A 19,803-nucleotide genomic window follows, 5' to 3' on the forward strand; every position below is an offset into this window, starting at 1 on the left:
GCAAGCGAACCGATCATGCGAATGTAATTAATGGGAGCCGTAGCACTACGCTTATATGTAGGATAGCTATGGTGGCATGTCAGACCTGAAGCACGCACAGAAATTTTTATTCACATGCACCACGCTATCAAAGGTGCCTATTGCATTACAATTTCTCCAACTTCCCAGTTGTTTGCCTTTTTTTATTTTTATTTTTAGTAGAGGATCTCCAACTTCTTTTGATCTTTTCACAAGCATATGGAGGCTATAATTTCTCCCAGTCCAAGCTAATTTTTTTCCCCGTCTCGGTAGAATTGGAAACGTGGGAGATGGACGACGATTTCCAATTGGTGGTTGGGTGAGTCCTCCACGACCTAAATTATATATATATATATATATATATATATATATATATATATATATATATATATATTCCGTTCTGGCTATAAGATTAATCCTATTTATTTTTGATCCAATCATGTGCGATGACTTAACCACGGCATCCTCTGTCGAAGGCATGGACATGCTTACGCAAAACTAATCAATTAGTACAGCTGCCACGGTCGCAGGAAGTTGGCGATGAGTCGGCAGGAGTCGCCAACTTCCTGCGTGTCTTCCAAGTCCAAAACTAATCAATTAGTACAGCTGCCAGGGTGGAGGCGTGGAGCCACCTTCTAGATCACCAGGTCGCCCAAATGAAGAGATGTATCAAGTCAAAGACTTCGGAATTTTGTTAGCTGACTTTTTTTTTTGGACGGAAATCGGTTAGCCGACTTTTGAGACCAGTTAGAAGACAAGGCATGAGCATGGTCTTCTTCGGTGCCTTGGACAAGCAAGGAAGAAAAGTAATATCCAAGGATTTCTTCCTTGGTTTCAAGAAAAATATTTTTGTATGATCTGAGATGTCTGAGGTCCGACTCCCAGTGGTTCCCTTCCTACCCTGGGAGCATGCATGATGCCGGTTGGTGCACCGTACGTCCTCCCCATGCAAACGATTTTGTGTGCTGGAAATAATTTCCACGAGAAGCAACTACCCAATCACTGAATCTGGGCTATGGATTATTTTGGTTTGTCTGTAAAAAATCATTGTCGATGAGCCCATCGATTGAATCAGGCGCCGATGCAGGACCGCAAGAGTATATCGTGGCTAATATGAATTAACAAGTGCAGAACCTCCGTGGGCTTTAGGCTGTTTACTCTCAGCTTGATCGTAAAAACAAAGCTCGAGTTTGAGGTCAAATCTTGAATCGGGGCTGATTTCTTATCCTTTTCGCATTCCAGTAATGTTTTGATCTCGCGTCATTTACAAGCGAAGTAGTGAAAGGATGAAAGTTGGAGCTTGAATTTGCCCACTTTACCAAATGAACAGGCTTCAGCTGACTATTAATTACTGAGCCGGTTCAGCTGCTCATGAACTGCTTGGTTCTTCTCAGCCATAGCAGAAAAAATTACTGTAGCGGAGAGTTTACATATATCTTTGTAGAAAGAATGGTCATTCATGTGGATAAGTATATTTTAGTTCTTTGTTTTGTTAATTATGGTGATATTTTGGGTGTTTTAATACCTTTTCTCTAACAAGGTACCAATGGCCGAGTTGATAAAGTCTCTGAACATGTCAAAAAGATCTGGTTTTGTTTACTACTTTCACTTAAATATGGGGTGGGGCTCCGTGTCTGCCGCTCCTACCTATCAAGGAAAAAATATTGATTTATTGATCTCGTGATAATTGTAATTTATTTCTAATTCCTATTCATAGAAATTAAATAGATGAGCTCTTTTTCATATGCAATATGCATTGTCCTTTTCCAAATGTCTTTGTCTTTTAGACTCCCGGATAAATATAATTGTGTGATAAGAGTCACATTCGGCCGTATATATTGATGTACTTCGAAGAGAAGCAAAGTTGTTGAATTAGAATACGTGTTAACAAGAAAAGAATTTTTAACAAATCTTACTTCATATACTTCTCAACAGCAGATACGTTCATCCTTTCTTACCTTCATCCGCATGTTCTTACAGTGCCGCTCCTTTTGGATGCCATTATCCAAAGAAGATATTGTAGGATATGATCAGTATATATATATACATACATACGTGTGCATATATTGTACTCAAATCAACTTCTAATAGCCAGTGTCGAGCAAAATTCATATATTATAAAAAGAACCAAAATATACTTATTATTTGGGTGGGTCGGATGGGAAAAATCATAGCCCAACCTTGCACTGCTTCATCCTTCAGGATCAAGCAACTACAATAGAAGGGTCCAAATGACTATCCAATGATTAGTCTAGTTAACTTAAACTGAAAGTATAATGCTTCGTTATGTTTTGGCCTCTTATATTTAATTTCTAGTTATTTTAGATGTCACATCTTTTGGACTATGTTATATTTATAATTGTGAGGATCTTTATGCAATAGATAGATGGATCTCAGATACTTATACAATACTAAATAATTCAGATACTATTTTCATGCTAGTTTTTTTAGGTAAGATTCTCAATTGTTGCAATAATGGCCTATAGACTTGCTACTTTTTTATCATATAACGTAAGGTAGGCATAAAACCATATATGTGGCTGGGATTTATTACTTGGTTTGTATGTAAGAACTATTGAGATGAAAGTGAATGGCAAAACAGGCACTACAGGGAAAGTCGGTTTTACCGATGCTTTTTACAAGCGTCGGCAATTTTCGGTCTAATGTCTAAATATGGCGACGCTTGTAAAAAGCGTCGGCAAAAAACGACGCTAATACGTGTTGGTGTAATCGCAGACCTAAGACGACGCTAAAAAGCGTCGTCGGAAGCCAACGACCCAAAATTTATTGCGTGTCCAACGAGCCCCACCTCCCCCTTCGTCCTTTCCGTCTATAATATCTTCTCCGAGAAGCTATAGTCCACAGAGAGAAAGAGAGAGAGAGAGAGAGAGAGAATGGAGCTCCAAAACCTTCGCAATGGCGACCCTCCGAGCTCCGAGCTCGCAGAACCCAACCATGGCGAACACTACCTCGACCCTCCCCTCTCCCCCCTGCGCTTCCCCTCGGACGATGTCGACAGCTCCTGCTCCACTCCCTACGCCAGCGCTCCCTCCAGCCCCGGCCGCGGCGGCGTCGCCGGTGGTTACTTCTTTAGCGCCCCCACCAGCCCCATGCACTTCATCCTCTCCTCCGCCGGCGGCGGCGGAGGCCGCTTCCCTTCCGACTCCCCCGACGCCTCCGTCGCCGGCTCCTTCGAGTTCGAATTCTCCGCCCGATTCCCCTCTGCCGCCGCCTTCGCCACCGGATCCATGACCTCCGCCGACGAGCTCTTCCTTAACGGCCAGATCCGCCCCATGAAGCTCTGCTCCCACCTCCAGCGGCCCCAGGTCCTCGCCCCCCTCCTCGATCTCAACGAAGAAGAAGACGACGACGATGAATCCGAGCGTCACCCGCCGAAAATGGCCGCGAGGGGGCGGGATCTGAAGCTCCGGAGCCGATCGATTCGCCGGAGGGCCAGATCCCATTCCCCACTTCGGAACGCGCCACTCCATTGGCAAATGGAGGTCGAAGAACGAGAAGATAGAGCGAAAGATGTAGAGCCGGTTCCAGATCCGAAGTAGATCGAGGCGGAGGCGGCCACTCTATCCGTCTCGGCTTCGTCCTCCCGGTCCTCCTCCACATCCTCCTCCTCCTCCTCCTCCTCCTCCTCCTCCTGAAGAACCTCCAAGAAGTGGGTCTTCCTCAAAGATCTCCTCTATATAAGCAAGAGCGAGGGAAGAGAGAGAGGAAACACCAAAGAGAAGTTCTGGCACTCGATCTCTTTCTTGCCTTACCGTCGGGGCCTGCTCGGCTGCCTGGGCTTCACTTCCCGCAGCTATGGCGCCATTAACGGCATCGCCTGTACCCTTCACCCCGTCTCTTCCAAGTAAGCCACGCCGTCTCGCTTCAGTGGCAACGAGAGGGCATCTGTGGGATCTGAGGGATGCGATGAAGGAGGCGGAGAGGAAATTGGGGAGGAATCGAGGCTCTGATTCAAAATATTTTTTAAAATATTTTTTTTAAAAAAAAAATGTTTATAACGACGCTTTAAAGCGTCGGCGAAAACCCAAAACTGGTTTAGGCTTTCCTGACACTTTAAAGCGTCGGCGAATGTTGTTTTTGCCGACGCGTTTATTAGCGTCGGGAAATCCCTGTTTTTACCGACGCTTTCTCTTAGCGTCGGCAAAAACCGGACCCACGCCCACCTGCCCGACGTCTGACCCACGCTTCGGGGTGCGTGGGCTGGAAATTCGCCGACGCTTAAAAGCGTCGGTAGAGACTAAAAAACCGTCGGGAGATATTCTTTCTTTTGTAGTGAGGGAAGCTGGTTATGAGGTTCTAGTACGCCAGCGCCAATATTTAGAATCAAAACTAATAGCTAAGAATAATTGGCCAGTCTCCCTTTTTTTTAATTTTGGCTTCAATAGATGACTCCTACGATTCTAGCGCAAATATATATATTAAAAAAAAAAAAGTATTGCAGCACTACAGGCAACTCCCTAGTAATCCACAGGTCCTAAAATAGACCCTATTGCAATAAATCCTATTCACTTATTGTTCTCATCCCGTATTAGGTTCACATTGGAAAGAAAAGTCTCTCTCTCATACCCAACAGTAAATAATTGGAGAGTTGTACTTTTATCAACCATCTTTTGTCATGTTAGTTTTTTTTTATTTAATTTTTTTGCCCGTCTTTTTTTTTTTTTTTTTTTTTTTTTTGCTGAAAACAAGTTTTCATACGAAACGTGTACAAATACATCCAATAAAATCAAAAAACACTAACTCATGGAGAGCTAGTGGCAGCTCCCCCTCCCCCGCCCAAAGAGTGTACCCTGAATGCTGAGCCGCGAAGGCAGCCACCCAGTCGGCTGCCCCATTGGCTTCTCTGAATACATGTTTGGCCTGGACGGCCACCCCAACTCCACACATCATCCCTATATCCCGAACCAAGGGGTGGTTCGTGCCCTCACCCCTCAGTCCCTCCTGGATCCAACTGATAACTGATAACTGTTTCTCCAAGACAATCGAGCCAGCCTGCAATACCTGCCTCGCATATCGAAGATCCGTCCAGGCAGCTCGTAGCTCTGCCCCGAAAACCGATGTGCCGAACAACTGACAGCCACCTGCTGCCATCACTCTAAAGTACGGGTCTTGTATCACAAAATCTGCACCATTTCGCGCGCCTCCATCCAGAACGGCGGTTCCTTGCGATATGGCAGCCAGCCAAACTTACATACATGCTAATCTTAGGAAAAAGTAAGGACTCAAGGACTGCAAGACAAACATTGTGGGGTCTCTCTTGCACTGCCCACAGGTTTCCATGCATTTAACTATTATAACTGCTTTCATAGACTCTAATAGCCCAACGTGGAGCTCGTAGATTCTCTTTAATTCTAAAATATGGGACCATGGTTGGTTTGATGCACTCCACCAACCAAAACCAAAAAAGCAAACAACGAAGTGGAAGGAACAAGAGATGATCGGCGCAATTAAGTACGTTATGCCAACCACAACCATCGATCCCATTTCCTCCGGTGGATCTTTTTAGTTTTAGGCGTTGACGTTGAGCCCAGAAATTGATATAACGACAGAAGGCAAAGAAAGGAGCCGTCTCTTTACGATCATGTACCTTTTTTTAATCACGTAATTGGTTTCTTGTCACAAAGTGGAAGGCCAGCTGGGGTTGATATCTCTCTTATGGCAGAATATGTATAGAGATGGATTCCAACTATGCACTCCTTTTAATATGAATCCTTAAGATGAGGCCAGGTTGCATCTGGCGGGGTGGCTTTTGGATATGTCCTTCGCTTTCAGGCTATAAAAAGGGGCCATTACTCTATGGCCAAAGCAACGGACTTGTGCCCGGCACACGTCCCTCTTAATTTTTTCCTTTGGTCGTGGCATCTCTGTGTGTGCGCACAATATTTAGGTCGTGGCATCTCTCTCTCTCTCTCTGCGTGCAAAATATTTTATTTTCTATCATCTTCAGCTTCAAAAAGTTCCTAGTGATAGCTCTTTGTTCCCACAATTAAGTAAATTCCATGCATACGCATGCATTAGTAAGTTTACGTCTTTTGTAAAGCACTATGAAGGTTAATATTTTGATGAAATCTAGGTGCCTTTTTTTTCTTTTCAGATTTGGAATGTAGCTAGCCATTAATTATTTTGGCATTTATTCTTCATTTCCAATGTTATTTATTGCTTCAATGATTTGTGCGTAAATATTAATTTGGGAAACTTCAATATTCCAAGATTTTCCTTGGAACCAAATATAGGATTTTGATACCACGCTAGTTGCATATGTTTCAATATAATTTAAGGTGAATATAATATTTTATCTTGATTGGAGGGAAATTCTTACTCAAAAAATAATATCAATGATTCTAATATTCATTGTTCATGATCTATCTCAACACTATAGAAATAGTTGATCGGCTAAGCTGAGAGGTTTTATGAAATTACATAGTGCTATCCACATATTTAAGTACCACTTTTATCAATCTCTTATAAGCATTGCAAAAACGAAACCCCTACTTACCAACCAGCAATTGGTCTAGAGGTTGGTGCCTTGGCTTGTATCTCAAGGAAAGTGGCGACTTTGGTCATGCGATTTAATGGTTATATAAGGTGTGATAATTCAGCTGCCTGCTGGTGCATATATAGGTGAAGTTAGGTTGCTGTAATTGTTTGGTGGATATATGAAACAACCATTGGGCCTACTTAAGGGAGGACCAACCTTGTTGTGCTTATGTAGCTAAGTACTAGATTATGGGCTGATCTTTAGTTTTATATGGAGTTGAGAATCTTCAACATATCACAAACAATTCTACCCTTGTCCACAACTAATGCAAATATCCAAATCAAGTTGAAACTGAAATCGGTGTCATCAGTTTAATACCTAATGCCACACCAAAATCAATTCAGGTCTAGCTTTGGAGTTCAACTCCACTCTGGCGATTTAATTTATTTGGAAACATGACGAGAAACTACTCATAATCAACTACATATATTCAGGACCTTAATTTGAACTGCTGCTAAACATTGGTGATTCATGCGTAAATTTTGACAGGTAAATCACATCGCTCGAGAATGAAGAGCAAAATGGAGCTAGTTCTTATGCTACTCTTAATGATGTCCCTCGCTGGTGCACAAAACCCATCTCCTCCCGTGACACAGCAAACTCTTCAACAGGTGGCTGGCTCGTTGCAGATGTATGTTGATCCGCTTCCCAACATGCCCAAGATTTATGGCTACTCCATGCAAAATGGCTCCCCAAAACCTGTTACTCTTACTATAGGCATGTACCAGAAGACATGGGTACGCTCCTAGTCTTAATTTGTATCCTTAGCCCTAAACAATGTGCTTCAACTGGATAATGGTAGAAATGACTACTCTACAGCATGCTCATTTTTTTTATAACCGAGCTAGCTAACTTCAAAAAAATTTCATCTGTAGAATCTAAATTGATATAGTAACAGTAATAAGAAGAATATTATTTTTTGAAATCACTAACAATATAAAAGTTATCTTTTTTATATCAATGAAAACTTGGAGCCTAGCTATCTGTTTGCTTGCGTTCTCGGCGAAGATCTTTTCATAACTTAACAGAATCTTCAAGATTTTACGAGCATATCTCCATGCATATATATATATATATATATATATATATATATATATATATATATATATATATATATATATATGTATGTATGTATATGACAGTGGTCCAATGAGAAAGAAAGACGAGGGGGTAGGATTCATCGTGGTCGGGCGAATTAATTCCATGAAAGAAAAAAAGAACGGAGTCACCTGAACAGTCAGTTGAGGAACGATACCCGAGGATGGGATGGGGTTAGAGCTAGCTTCCCAGTCTAATGGTTGGGAAGAAGAAGTTTTTCCTACATGGATGACAAGGGGAGGTCCAGTCCACGGGTGTTTCACGACCGCAGAGGAATTCATTCTTATAAAAGGAATATAGAATTTTGCCTTGCTTTGCTACCGGAAAATACTCTCTTTCTCCTCCTATTATATATACATGTATATGTATATGTATATATGTATATGTATATGTTCTTGGTTGCCACAAGGGTCGTGTGGGGCTCAAACAAAAGAGTAATCAAGTACGTTCTCGCATATGTAGCTCCATTTATTTATTATTATTGGTATGTTTTTTCTGCAGAAATTTCACCGTGACCTCCCTCCCACGCCGGTCTTCGCCTTCGGCACCAGCGCGAAGGCCGCCACCTTTCCGGGCCCCACCATCATCGCCCGCCAAGGCGTCCCCCTCTCCGTCACCTGGCAGAACCACCTCCCGTCGTCCCACATCCTCCCTTGGGACCCCACCGTCCCCACCGCCATCCCCAAGAACGGCGGCGTCCCCACCGTCGTCCACCTCCACGGCAGCGTCCACCCCCCGGTCTCCGACGGCAGCGCCCTCGCCTGGTTCACCGCCAACTTCCAAGAAACCGGCCCAAAATGGACCCAGGCCACCTACACCTACCCCAACGTCCAGCCCCCCGGCAACCTCTGGTACCACGACCACGCCCTCGGCCTCACCCGCGCCAACCTCCTCGCCGGCCTCCTCGGCGCCTACGTCATCCAAAACCCCTCCCTCGACGAGCCCTTCAACCTCCCCTGCGGCGACACAATTTGACCGCCACCTCATCATCGCCGACCGGAGCTTCAACGTCGACGGCACCCTCTTCATGAACGCCACCGGCGTCAACCCCTCCATCCACCCCCAGTGGCAGCCCGAGTACTTTGGCGAGGCCATCACCGTCAACGGCAAGGCCTGGCCGTTTCTCGCCGTCCACCGTCGCAAGTACCGCTTCCGTATCATCAACTCGAGCAACGCGCGTTACATCCGGCTAGCATTATCCAACGGCCTTGCATTCTGCGTCATCGGCTCCGACGCATCGTACCTGGCGGCGCCGGTCACGTCGCAAAACATCCTCTTAGCCCCTGCGGAGACCGCCGACGTCATCGTCGACTTCTCGTTATCGACAACCAATGAGGCCGTGCTGACCAACGATGCACCGTACCCATATCCGACAGGCTCGCCGGTGGGGCCTCTTAACGGTAAAGTGATGAAGTTCGTGATACTACCAAAGGGAACGCCGCCGGAGGATCCCGATAACTCGACGGTGCCGACGAAGGAGGGGAATTTTACATCAGTGGTGCCGACCGACGTGGCGTTAACGAGGTACATAACGATGTACGAGTACACCAGCGCGACGGGCAGCCCGACGCACCTTTATATCAACGGCAAGAGGTTCGAGGATCCGGTGACTGAGACGCCGACGTCCGGGACGACGGAGCTGTGGAACGTGATCAATTTAACGGGGGATAACCATCCGTTACATATACACCTGGGGGTGTTTCAGGCGATTAAAGTGCAGGAGTTGGTGGACTTGACGACGTTCAAGAATTGTATGACGGCCATCAATGACGCTGTCAAGTGTAACGTGGCGGGGCACGCGGTGGGGAAGGTGGTGCCGGTGCCGGCCGGAGCACGAGAAGACCTGGAAGAATGTGGTGAAGATCGATCCCGGGTACATGACGTCCGTGGTGGTGGCGTTCAAGTTGGTGGAAACCAATCAGAAGTATCCGTTCGATGCCACAGGGGAGCCTGGTTACGTCTACCACTGCCACGTGAGTTCCTAATCTGGCTTCAGTTGATGACTTAGTTGGTCCAACCCATTAGTATCCATGACACCATTAAACTTTAAACCGAAGTAGCGTCAAGGAGATTGCAGGATCCATGAACCAATTTTAAATTTATGGCTTGGGTACGGGTCTGACAAGGAAATTGCTGAACCAAAACCTGATCCGGTTATGTCCAACCAGACAAAGAAAGGGGTAACGATGGTTGACTTAAAAATAATCTTCTTATGCCAAATTTACCAAAAAAAAAAAAAACAATCTTCAAGAAATAGATCGAGGCCTGCAAGACCGCAACTGGCTAGCGAGTGCTCTTAGCCTTAGAGTTCGAGTTGTATCTTTCATGCAAAGAAAAAGTTTACCTTTCTTATGTAGGCCCGGTTTATATGGCAAAAAAAGAAAAATAATAATAAAAAAATCAATCATTCTTCGGCACTAAAGATACAACCCGGAACCTTCGGTCTTTCGGCCCGCAATGGATACTAATCAAGGTGGATGCGGTCCTGCGGATATGGCCACAAGGGTTAATTTAGCATGCAACAAGAATAAAGGTCCCCATAACTGGGTCTTGAATCTTGATCTCAGCCCGGTCTATTTGACCCTCTAGCCACGGATTAATAATTTGGCCGGCTTGGCGGGCCGGGCTATGTGATTACTAACAGGCCTGTTTTAAGTCCACCTTAGTTCTTTAATGCTTAAGATCGATAGATTTACTCGCTCTCTCTCTCATTTCTACTTTGCAGATATTGGATCATGAGGACAAGGCTATGATTCGGCCAATGAAGATGCTTCCTTGAAGAATGACGCTGGTGATACAAGCAAAACCTTGACTAGTTTTTGTTCGCCACCCAGCATTGGATGAAGCATGTGTCCGATTGTGATCTAATTGGCGTACAATGTTATTATTTTGGTTGCAGTTAGAAAGTTCTAAGTATTGTACCTAGGTATTTATGGGGTTTTAATTAGTGGTCCGTGTGAGAGAAGCTTTATGAGATACTGTAACTTATTAAAGCATCCACATGCAGCTTTGTGTCATTTTTAGTTTACATGTTCCATAGTATCTGCATGTATAATGTAATCGGTTCATCTATAGTATTATACTCATTTTAATAAATATTCAGCTTTGTTTTTGAATTCACACCAAATTTCACAATTGCGAGCATCATTTTAGAAATTGATAACTACAATCATGCCAATACCTACTGCAAACTGTCCAGTTTAACCCACGCTTAAACAAACGACTTGCAATTTTGAATTGCAAGGAGCAACCGATGGAGCAGAAAAACGACTACTTTCTTTTCTGCAATTTTGACTTACAAGAAGCAACCGATGGAGCAGAAAAACCACTACTCTCTTTCTTTTAAAGAAGTAAGACTCAATATCCGATGTAACAACTCAGGACCTCACCTACAATGGCTAGCTAAAAAATATTTTTTTAGATTTCTTAGTCCTGTATAAATACTCAAGATCTGCCTAGTGAATAACTGATGTGGAACTAAACACACTCCTGCACGTCTCCTCATATTTGATTTGAACCTTGAACTTCTCCAAAAGGTCAAAAGTTAGAATTAGCTGAGCCAAGACGGGTGGAAAGAAGGCTACTTATAAGATATTTCTTCGGTGTCGCATTTTCTTTAAAATAGTGCGAACCTCCATAATCCTAAGTCCTTGAGATATACACATCGTCGTGACCAAATATTAATTTCAGCACAGTTATTGGAACATTCTAGTGTGTATATTATATGATTGGCATCGTTTGTAAATTTTTTAAATGTAGTGTCGAAGGGCTCTTTATGCAAACCAACTACTCATTCTGCACTCGGTATATGAACATGTCTTGCTGATTGAGTGATTGGTAACATTTTGCACCGAACTTCCACTCAAAATGTTTGTATTAGTAGTCATTTTTACTAGCTCTATAAAAGTTTATCACATTTGATATTACGGTTGCAACCTGGAAAATACAACCTTTGGATACTTTACCATCATAAATAGCATGATTGCTTCTCTCCTTTATCAATTGAATATCTCTTTAAATATTACTCGGCCTTTCGATCCATCAATAGATCCTGATGTCACAAGGTATGAGCTTTAAAGGCCTCGTCATCTTGCTATCTTCATGATCTGAAATCTGCATTGCAATTTGAACAAAAAAGATAGTCAGCTCAAGTTCTTTTAACAAACTATAAATACAAGCAAGAAATTAATTAGAAGACTAGCATTTTTTTCTCCAGTTTCTCCAAAACTAAAAAAGAGAGAGAGAGACTCCTAGCTTTCCACTCCGACAAAAAAGTCGGAAACATACATGGCCACTCTGACTAGAAACACATCACCAGAATCAGATTGGATTTGGTTATAATGGTGGTGATTTTTCAGTGACGCAAATGTTTGCGATCTTGGCTTAGTGGTGGACAAAATGGAGGTAGTGGTGGTGCACAAATTAGGTGGCAAATGATCAAGATAAAGGTTGAAGGCAGTGGAGGATTTAAAAATGATCAGTGGTGGGTGCCAACACAGAAGTCAAGAGGGAGGAGTAGAAGACTTTAGAACAATTAAACAATGAAAAGAAAAAAAAATCCTAAGAAAATAGAAAGTATTATCAATTTGAGAAGCTTACGACATTACTGTGTTACATGGATGGCGCCCAGAAAACATCCAACTGCTCCCATTTTAGACTTTGAATTACCGGGTAGGGGGCAGGTAGCATTGCTCCTGACTAAATATAACAGGCCAATAAGAACTAAGAAGGGAAGAACAAATGACACCTCATGTAAGAACGAGATCGATGACAACTTTTCTCATCATGTCATTTGGATACATCTTGCACTAAACATCTTGTTGCGACGGATAGAAAGAATAATGAAACAAGAAGGAAAAAGAAAAAAAAAAGTGCACACAATATTTATATGATTCGGTATATTGACCTATATCCACAGGTAAAGATAATGTAAAAAAATTTATTATAGAAAATCAGAGTGTATAGAGTGCAAAGTTTTCTCACAAACCTTTGCCATCAATATACCTAATCTCTAGAACTCTCAATTACTGACTTCAATATTGATTACGAGATATATATATATATATATATATATATATATATATATATATATATATATATATATATATATATATATGCGGAGGTGGAGCACCCGCACCTTTGGCTAACTAATCGTGCAATCCAAATAAAACAAGTATGGCTGTCAAAGGGAAGAGGCAAGAACCTTTTTTTCCCTCTGCGCCACTTTTTGCGCTATATTTCACTTGCTTCACTCCGGGAAAAGAAAGGTTTTACTTTGCTTGTGTAGAGCTTGTAAACTCAAGATATACCCAACACATCTTATAAACTAACCATTCATTTAATGCATGGCATCTATCCTTGACTCTACATTTCATTCGGTAATGGGAGGGCACGTCTTAGTTAAAATGTAGTCCACGAGCCTCTTCAGGCAATTGAACCAAGTCAGAGTGGTTGCTTGCAAAGACTCGGTATGGTTGTAGCAAATCAAGGACACTGGCAAAGGAGAAAGTATTTGAATTCAATGGGACGAATGAAGGCACAATTTCCCATACCACATGCAATAATCAGCAGATGCTGGAGATTAATTCCCATCCGAAAGATAAGCATTTCTCAACACATTTTTCAAAACAAATGACATATATATTGTAGAAAAGAAAAACATACTGGAGTATAGATTATTTATGGGAAAGCAACTAATGCAAACAAAGTGCTTGAGCCCCTCGTAAAGCAGCTATTAGAATGCAATAAACTTCTAGTTACATTTTTTTGATAAAATGAACTTTTACATGCACGAAAACAGATCATCATGATATTCAATCCATACTAGACTTTTTTCTACTTAAGCACGAAGCTTGGTCCACCAAGAAATGCTTGTCTTTTTTCGGTTTGGCATGGCATCAAGAAATTAGCTTCATAGGTCGGATCATTGCATTGTCTTCGTGATCTAGAATCTGCGCATATAAAATGTCAAACGATCAGTACACAAGTGACAAGAAAATAGACCTCAAAATTTCTACATGGATATGGGGGTTTGCTATCTTCTTGGTTAGTTGACATTCTTGTGATGCTTCTAAATGCATGCATGCACATGATGGATGCGTAGGATCATACGCTGCATCTTGACTTTATCTCATGGCCTGTCTTACCTTACCTCACCCACTGAATCGTACTAGCCTTTGACTTTAGTTTAGAAGGTTGGATTTATTTTTCCTCTCATTGAATAAAGTAATCATCTAAAATGATAGTTTTGCAACCAGAGAAAAAGGATTGATTTTAAATGAAAATTTTGAAAGAAAATAGAGAATAGTTAAGCCATCAACTTATTCTCCTCCCAATTTTCCAAAAAATTATTAGTTGGGTCAGATGAACCAAGAACCACTAATAAATTTATTCTAGTGTGTGTTGCTATTACATATAAAAAGAAGAAAGAGGAGAGAAAAAGGATTGCTACCACACGTGTTGCCTTTTTGTTGGACTAGTTTATGGTGGATTTGATCTTAACTGATACTTTCTCAACTCTATGAAGCTTGGGCTCATATTTTTTTCAATTAATATTCACTTGTCTCTGGTTTCCGTCTCTATCCTCTCCCTCTCTTCCACTCACCTTATTAGTAAGATAGGGGATCCATGGATTTGAATTTATGACCACATGCATAGCTAAAGAAAATCAACAATTAAAATAAAATTTGAAGAACACAAATATATTCAATTAAATAGATATATTGTTTTATGAATTTAGTCATTTTAAGCAAATTATGGTATTTCAATAATCAGTTATTTTCATTAAAAGAAATCAATATTTTCTAGAAAATGAATGAAAAAATAAATATATTTTATATTCTTCATCTAATATTCTAAATCTTTACCGTGTAACATACTTAAAAATGTCAATACTCAAGCATATTATTTTCTTATATTATATTTAATTTCTCATTCTTCTTTATTTTAGATATTTTTTCTTTTTCTTTTATTTTCTTAAAAATAATTTGGTCCAATTAATTTGTATAATCATTGCAACAGTGATATGTTAAGCCAAACCCTTGGCCAAATTAACACAAGTCCGAGTTTACAAGTATGATAATTGGGGTAAGTCCTCCTCAAAAAGATAATTGGAGCAGGTCTGCAAACGGGACCAAAAATAATAATTAGAAAATATCATTTAATTTAAATCATGTACAAAAAAATATTATTTAATTTGATTTTTAGAACTCTTTAGGTTCTCGGAGTTCAATTTTGGAAAACACTGCCAATATTTACATATATCTGCCTACAATAGGATCGTAGAACATAAGCAAATCTAGCACTAGCTTCTCTCATGTAGTTAAATCCATTGGGATTATCCTATTAATTAGGTTTATTAAAATAAAGATCCAGTCCGGTAATAAAAAGGATGAGATAAGAGCTTACGTGGCAATGGTAGACGTAACCCGGCTCCGCCGTTGCATCAAACGGAAACGGCGCATTCGTATCAATAAGCCTAAACTTCACCACCACCGTCGTCATGTATCCAGGCTCAATCTTCACCATATTTTTCCACGTCTTCTCGTACTCCGGCACCGGCAGCAACTTCCCCACCGCATGGCCCGTGACGTTACACTTAACGGCGTCATTGTTCGCCGTCATGCAATTGCTAAACGTCGTCAAGTCCACCAGCTCCGTCACTCTCACGGCCTGGAACGTCGCTAGGTGGAGATGCAACGGATGGTTATCCTCCGTTAGATTGATCACCTCCCACACCTCGGTGCTCCCCGGCCGCGGCGTCTCCGTCACCGGGTCCTCGAATCTCTTCCCGTTGATATAAACGTGCGTCGGGTTCCCGGTCGAGCTCTGGTACTCATACATCGTAATGAATCTCCTCACCGTCGCCTCCCCCTCGTTGGCCGCCGGATAATTCACTAGGCTTGCCGGGATCCTCGAATTGTCGGTCGGCGTATCGGCCGATATGACGAACCTCATTACCTTGCCGTTGAGCTGGCCGGCAGCGGTACCATTGGGGTACGGGTAAGGTGCACTGTTGGTTAGCTCAGCAGTTGAGGTAGTTGATTTCGAGAAATCGATCACCACATCGAAGGTCTCCGCCGGCGAGAGGAGGATCGTCGGGCTGGCAACTGGCTTCGGCAGGTACGACGAGTCGGAGCCGACGACGTAGAACATTAACCCGTTGGACAGTGCAAGCTTGAAGTAACGCGCATTGCTAGCGTTGATGATACGAAAGCGGTACTTGCGGCGCTGGACGGCGAGGAACGGCCAGGCCTTGCCGTTGACTGTGATGGCCTCGCCGAAGTACTCGGGCTGCCACTGAGGGTGGATGGAGGGGTTGTCGCCGGTGTTGTTCATATAGAGGGAGCCGTCGGTGGCGAAGCTCCGGTCGGCGAGGATGAGGTGGCGGTCGAAGTTGTCGCCGCTGGGGAGGCCGAAGGGGGCCTCGACGTGGGGGTTTCGGATGACGTAGGCGCCGATAAGGCCGGCGAGGAGGTTGGCGCGGGTGAGGCCGAGGGTGTGATCGTGGTACCAGAGGTTGCCCGGGTGCTGGACGTTGGGATAGGTATAGGTGGGCTGGGTCCATTTTGGGCCGGTGTCGCGATAGCCGGCGGTGAACCAGGCGAGGGGGCTGCCGTCAGACTGGGGCTCGTGGACGCCGCCGTGGAGGTGGACGACGGCTGGGACGCCGCCGTGCTTCGGTTTGGCTACCGGGATTGTGGGGTCCCATGGGAGGATGTGGCTCTGAGGAAGATGGTTCTGCCACGTCACACGTAGTGGGACCCCCTGGAGGGCCTCGATGGTGGGGCCGGGGAACGTGGCGGTGTCCGGGCTGGTGCCAAAAGCAAAAACGGTCGTCGCCGGCAAGTCTCGGTGGAATTTCTGCATGCGAAAAAGAGTTGTTATCAGATAATTTGATCATTTCCATTACCTGAAGACCATTTTAAAATAGCCTATTAGACACACCATGTTTTTGCCTTCTTCTGCACGTTCTTTCTTCTAGGTATGACATCTTTGACAACTTAAGACTGATAAGCACATATAAAACTCTAACGGAACCTTGCTGTTCTGAAAGGTGGATCCCTTTAGCGAGCATCAGTTGGGATAAATAAGAAGTCCAGAATATTATTGGCTTGTTCTAGCTACCAGAACAGCATGTAATTCTTTTAGACTTTTTTCTCTTAAATATAACCCTTTTTTTCTGAGAAATGTTGTTTAACCAATATTGATGTTGTAACAGTGTTTTGATGAGAATATGCGACTAACTGCAGGCTAACGAGTCATGCATGTTTGAATCCAACAGACTTGTGTATTATATTAAATTGATTCCTAGAGCTAGGTCTAGCTATTTACGCATCTCTGGGGGCAAGATTTGTCATTCATGCATGGTAATGCCTGAAATTTTGTCATGGCCGAAAAGTCCATGTAGTTGGCCATGGATGATCTTCTCTCTCTCTCTCTCTCTCTCTCACACACACACACACACACACACACACAAAAAAAAAAACTCTTAAATTGGTCCAGCTGCATGTCAGGAAAATTCAGGGTTTCAAGAATCCATCATATCGCCAAGATATTGTTGATAATAAGCAGACTAATATACGAATTAATCAGTAAACATTTAAGATTTCTATATATGTTTGTGGAACGCAAGGCAAAAGGATATCGGTCCTTACCCATTTCTTTTCGAACATGCCAATGGTGAGTGTAATGGGCTTCGGATATCCCTTTACGATTGAATAGCCATAGAGCTTAGGCATCTGTGGGAGGGGTTCAACGTACATTTGAAGAGAGCCGGCGACTTCCTGAAGGATTTGCTCGGTAATTGGAGATGGTGGGCTGGTCCCGGCCGCCAGACCGATGATTAGATAAAACATGCTCAACAGCAGCTGAGACCCCATTTCTGTATCTTTCCTGAGAAAAAAATAAAGAAATAAATCATGCAAAAGGTGTTTATAGATATAGAAACAGATACTAAATTGGAGCACCATAAGAGATACACTAATTGTGCTAGTGTCTGAACATGTGGCAAGCACAACTACATGATTGTAATGATGATGATGGTCGTAGTGATGCTATGGTGCTTGCCACATATTTTGATAAACATTGACAAAATAAAATATAATAAAGAAAGTACTGATGATACTGGTGGTCGTGTTAATGTAGTGGAGATGCTTTAAAAACTTGGGTCACACTATATGGTTAAATTTGTAATAATAAGTAGGCAACATGGATTCTGGAGCATGAGTACATCTTGCGAAGGCAATGAACAGCTAGCCAATCTTCTGAAACAAAGATTAACAGTGTTTGTAGCGGCCACCAAAGCTAATCAACTGTTTGTCTATCATAAGATAGTAATCATTTGTATTTGATAACAAAAGAACCTTCTTCTCAAGAAAGTTAGAGAACGCAAGTAGTCTTTGTACATGCGGTGATTGAAAATAATTGTGATAAGAAAAGGCAGCTAAACAAGAGAAAATAACCCGTAATTGTGACAAGAAAAGGTAGCTAAAGAAGAGAAAATAAAAGAAAGTTTGCTAAAAACCTTGCAGATAAAGAAGAAGTATAATGCTAGAGACGGAACGCAGAAACTAGTTTATGAAGGGGTAAAGCCCGATATGCATGGATGATGGATATAGGAGGCCACAAGCCCCTCCTTATATATACGCGCAAAGAAGGCTACCCTGGACCCACATTGCATGATTGTTTACAGGTGTATAAATTGACATAGTGACCGATTGCGTGCAAGTCAAAGGGGAAGACAAGCCAGCGATAACGATTTGGTCCAAGAGGACCTAGCAGAGTTCCCAATAATTGAAGCAACGAAGGGCCTCCAAAAACAACCGGCAACTATCGATGACATCCCGTGGTATTAGAATAGGAAGAACACAAAGAACTCGTTTGCTCCGCAGAAATTTATTTATTAAATTATTTTTTGAAAAATTATGACATTTGATATATAGTATATAAAAAGTGATTCTTTCATATTTGGTTAGCCATGAGAAAGTAGTATATTACAGAATGGCTTATATTTGGTTTAATATTTACTTTTCTGAAAAAATTATGCAAAATATTTGTTATACTTTATAAATTAAAAGAAAAGATCTTGCCCCATTTTATTTAAAAATTGAAAATAATTTTGCAAAAAATATTATTCGAATTTTTAGCTGATGAAAATTAGACTTTCATACTCTGTGTTTTTTTTTCATGAAATATAAAAATCTTATTCTATAAAAAAACTACTTTTCTATTTCTTTTCTTTTGAAAACTCTAACTAAATATGAAATATTTTTTATTTTTTCGTTAATCATGCTTTTCTTCACCTTTTTCCATGAACCATATCAGTTCATATAGTTTAACACGGTATCATGATTCTTGCGATATAAAAAAAAAAAAGAAAAAAGGCTGTCCGTTCGGCTGCTCAACAAAACAATGAACGAGTGGAGATGGACGAAAAGGAGAGATGGAGAGGCATGCGGTCCAGCCAGGCGTTCCAACAAGTCTTCTTGAAGTGGTTAGAACATAATTTTTTTTCTCTTGAGAAAAATGGTCGGAATACAGTATCACGTACCTTCCTTGTTGAAACGTAGTCCCCATCATCATCGTCCGCGCAAGGCTTTACCCAATTTCAGTACTGCAGGGAGATTTTGGTACGTTAGCAATATATCATCTAAATAAACAAATAAATCTAAACTTATAATTAATAAATTTTTTAAAAATAATATATATATATATATATATGTATGTATGTATATCATTCGGCATCCAAATAATTTTATTTTAACATAAAATAAACCTATTCTAGCACAAAATAAATTTATTCAGTTAATAAATTTATATCATAAAATTTCAAATCCTACATATCTATTAATATTAAATTAAAAATAAAAGTAGAACAAAATAGCATGATTTAAGGTAGGTCGAAGCGCGTAAACGCTATCCCAAATAAGTATTTGTCCCCCACGTACGGGTCTCCTAGCAATCCTCCGTTGAGATACGACGACCCTACAACTTCTTCTTCGGCACGTCTCAGAAGAAGTTAAAGCGAACCCGATCGGACTTGCAAATCTAGAGAAGAAAGAAAGAAAATGATAAAATAATATATAAAAGAGCAAGAATAAAAATCACAAGAGGCTAGGAGGAGGAAG

General features: G+C 41.8%; 2 protein-coding genes and 1 pseudogene across 2 annotated transcripts; 2 read left to right on the forward strand and 1 right to left on the reverse strand.

The window, feature by feature from the left end:
• Nucleotides 1–2,912: 2,912 nt before the first annotated feature.
• LOC120111458 lies at nucleotides 2,913–3,887 on the forward strand (annotated as a pseudogene).
• A 1,978-nt stretch (nucleotides 3,888–5,865) lies between these two features.
• LOC120111768 (multicopper oxidase LPR1 homolog 4-like) lies at nucleotides 5,866–10,795 on the forward strand. Its single transcript, XM_039129664.1, is given in 6 exon segments — nucleotides 5,866–5,926; nucleotides 7,067–7,314; nucleotides 8,177–8,641; nucleotides 8,643–9,503; nucleotides 9,505–9,648; nucleotides 10,401–10,795. Coding segments are annotated over 5 exon segments (1,752 nt in total). The 5' UTR covers nucleotides 5,866–5,926; nucleotides 7,067–7,086; the 3' UTR covers nucleotides 10,455–10,795.
• Nucleotides 10,796–13,318: 2,523 nt separating this feature from the next.
• On the reverse strand, nucleotides 13,319–18,271 carry LOC103696945 (multicopper oxidase LPR1 homolog 1-like). The gene is made up of 4 exons (XM_026801067.2): nucleotides 18,201–18,271; nucleotides 17,332–17,569; nucleotides 15,083–16,537; nucleotides 13,319–13,626 (listed from the first exon to the last, which is right to left on the reverse strand). Exons 2-4 carry the CDS (start codon nucleotides 17,554–17,556, stop codon nucleotides 13,573–13,575), a joined length of 1,734 nt encoding a protein of 577 aa, XP_026656868.2. The 5' UTR covers nucleotides 17,557–17,569; nucleotides 18,201–18,271; the 3' UTR covers nucleotides 13,319–13,572.
• Between the last annotated feature and the right edge of the window lie 1,532 nt (nucleotides 18,272–19,803).

The sequence above is a fragment of the Phoenix dactylifera genome, chromosome 8, assembly GCF_009389715.1.
Source record: "Phoenix dactylifera cultivar Barhee BC4 chromosome 8, palm_55x_up_171113_PBpolish2nd_filt_p, whole genome shotgun sequence".
Classification (NCBI taxonomy): Eukaryota; Viridiplantae; Streptophyta; class Magnoliopsida; order Arecales; family Arecaceae; genus Phoenix; species Phoenix dactylifera.

What these genes read in the sequence shown, in the direction of transcription:
- LOC103696945 (XM_026801067.2), bottom strand. Translation starts at nt 17,556, where the DNA reads ATGGGGTCTCAGCTGCTGTTGAGCATGTTTTATCTAATCATCGGTCTG. An exon ending in GCATGTTCGAAAAGAAATGG is followed by an intron (nt 16,538 to 17,331) that starts GTAAGGACCGAT and finishes TTTCGCATGCAG; the next exon opens with AAATTCCACCGAGACTTGCC. An exon ending in GTTACGTCTACCATTGCCAC is followed by an intron (nt 13,627 to 15,082) that starts GTAAGCTCTTAT and finishes TTATATGCGCAG; the next exon opens with ATTCTAGATCACGAAGACAA.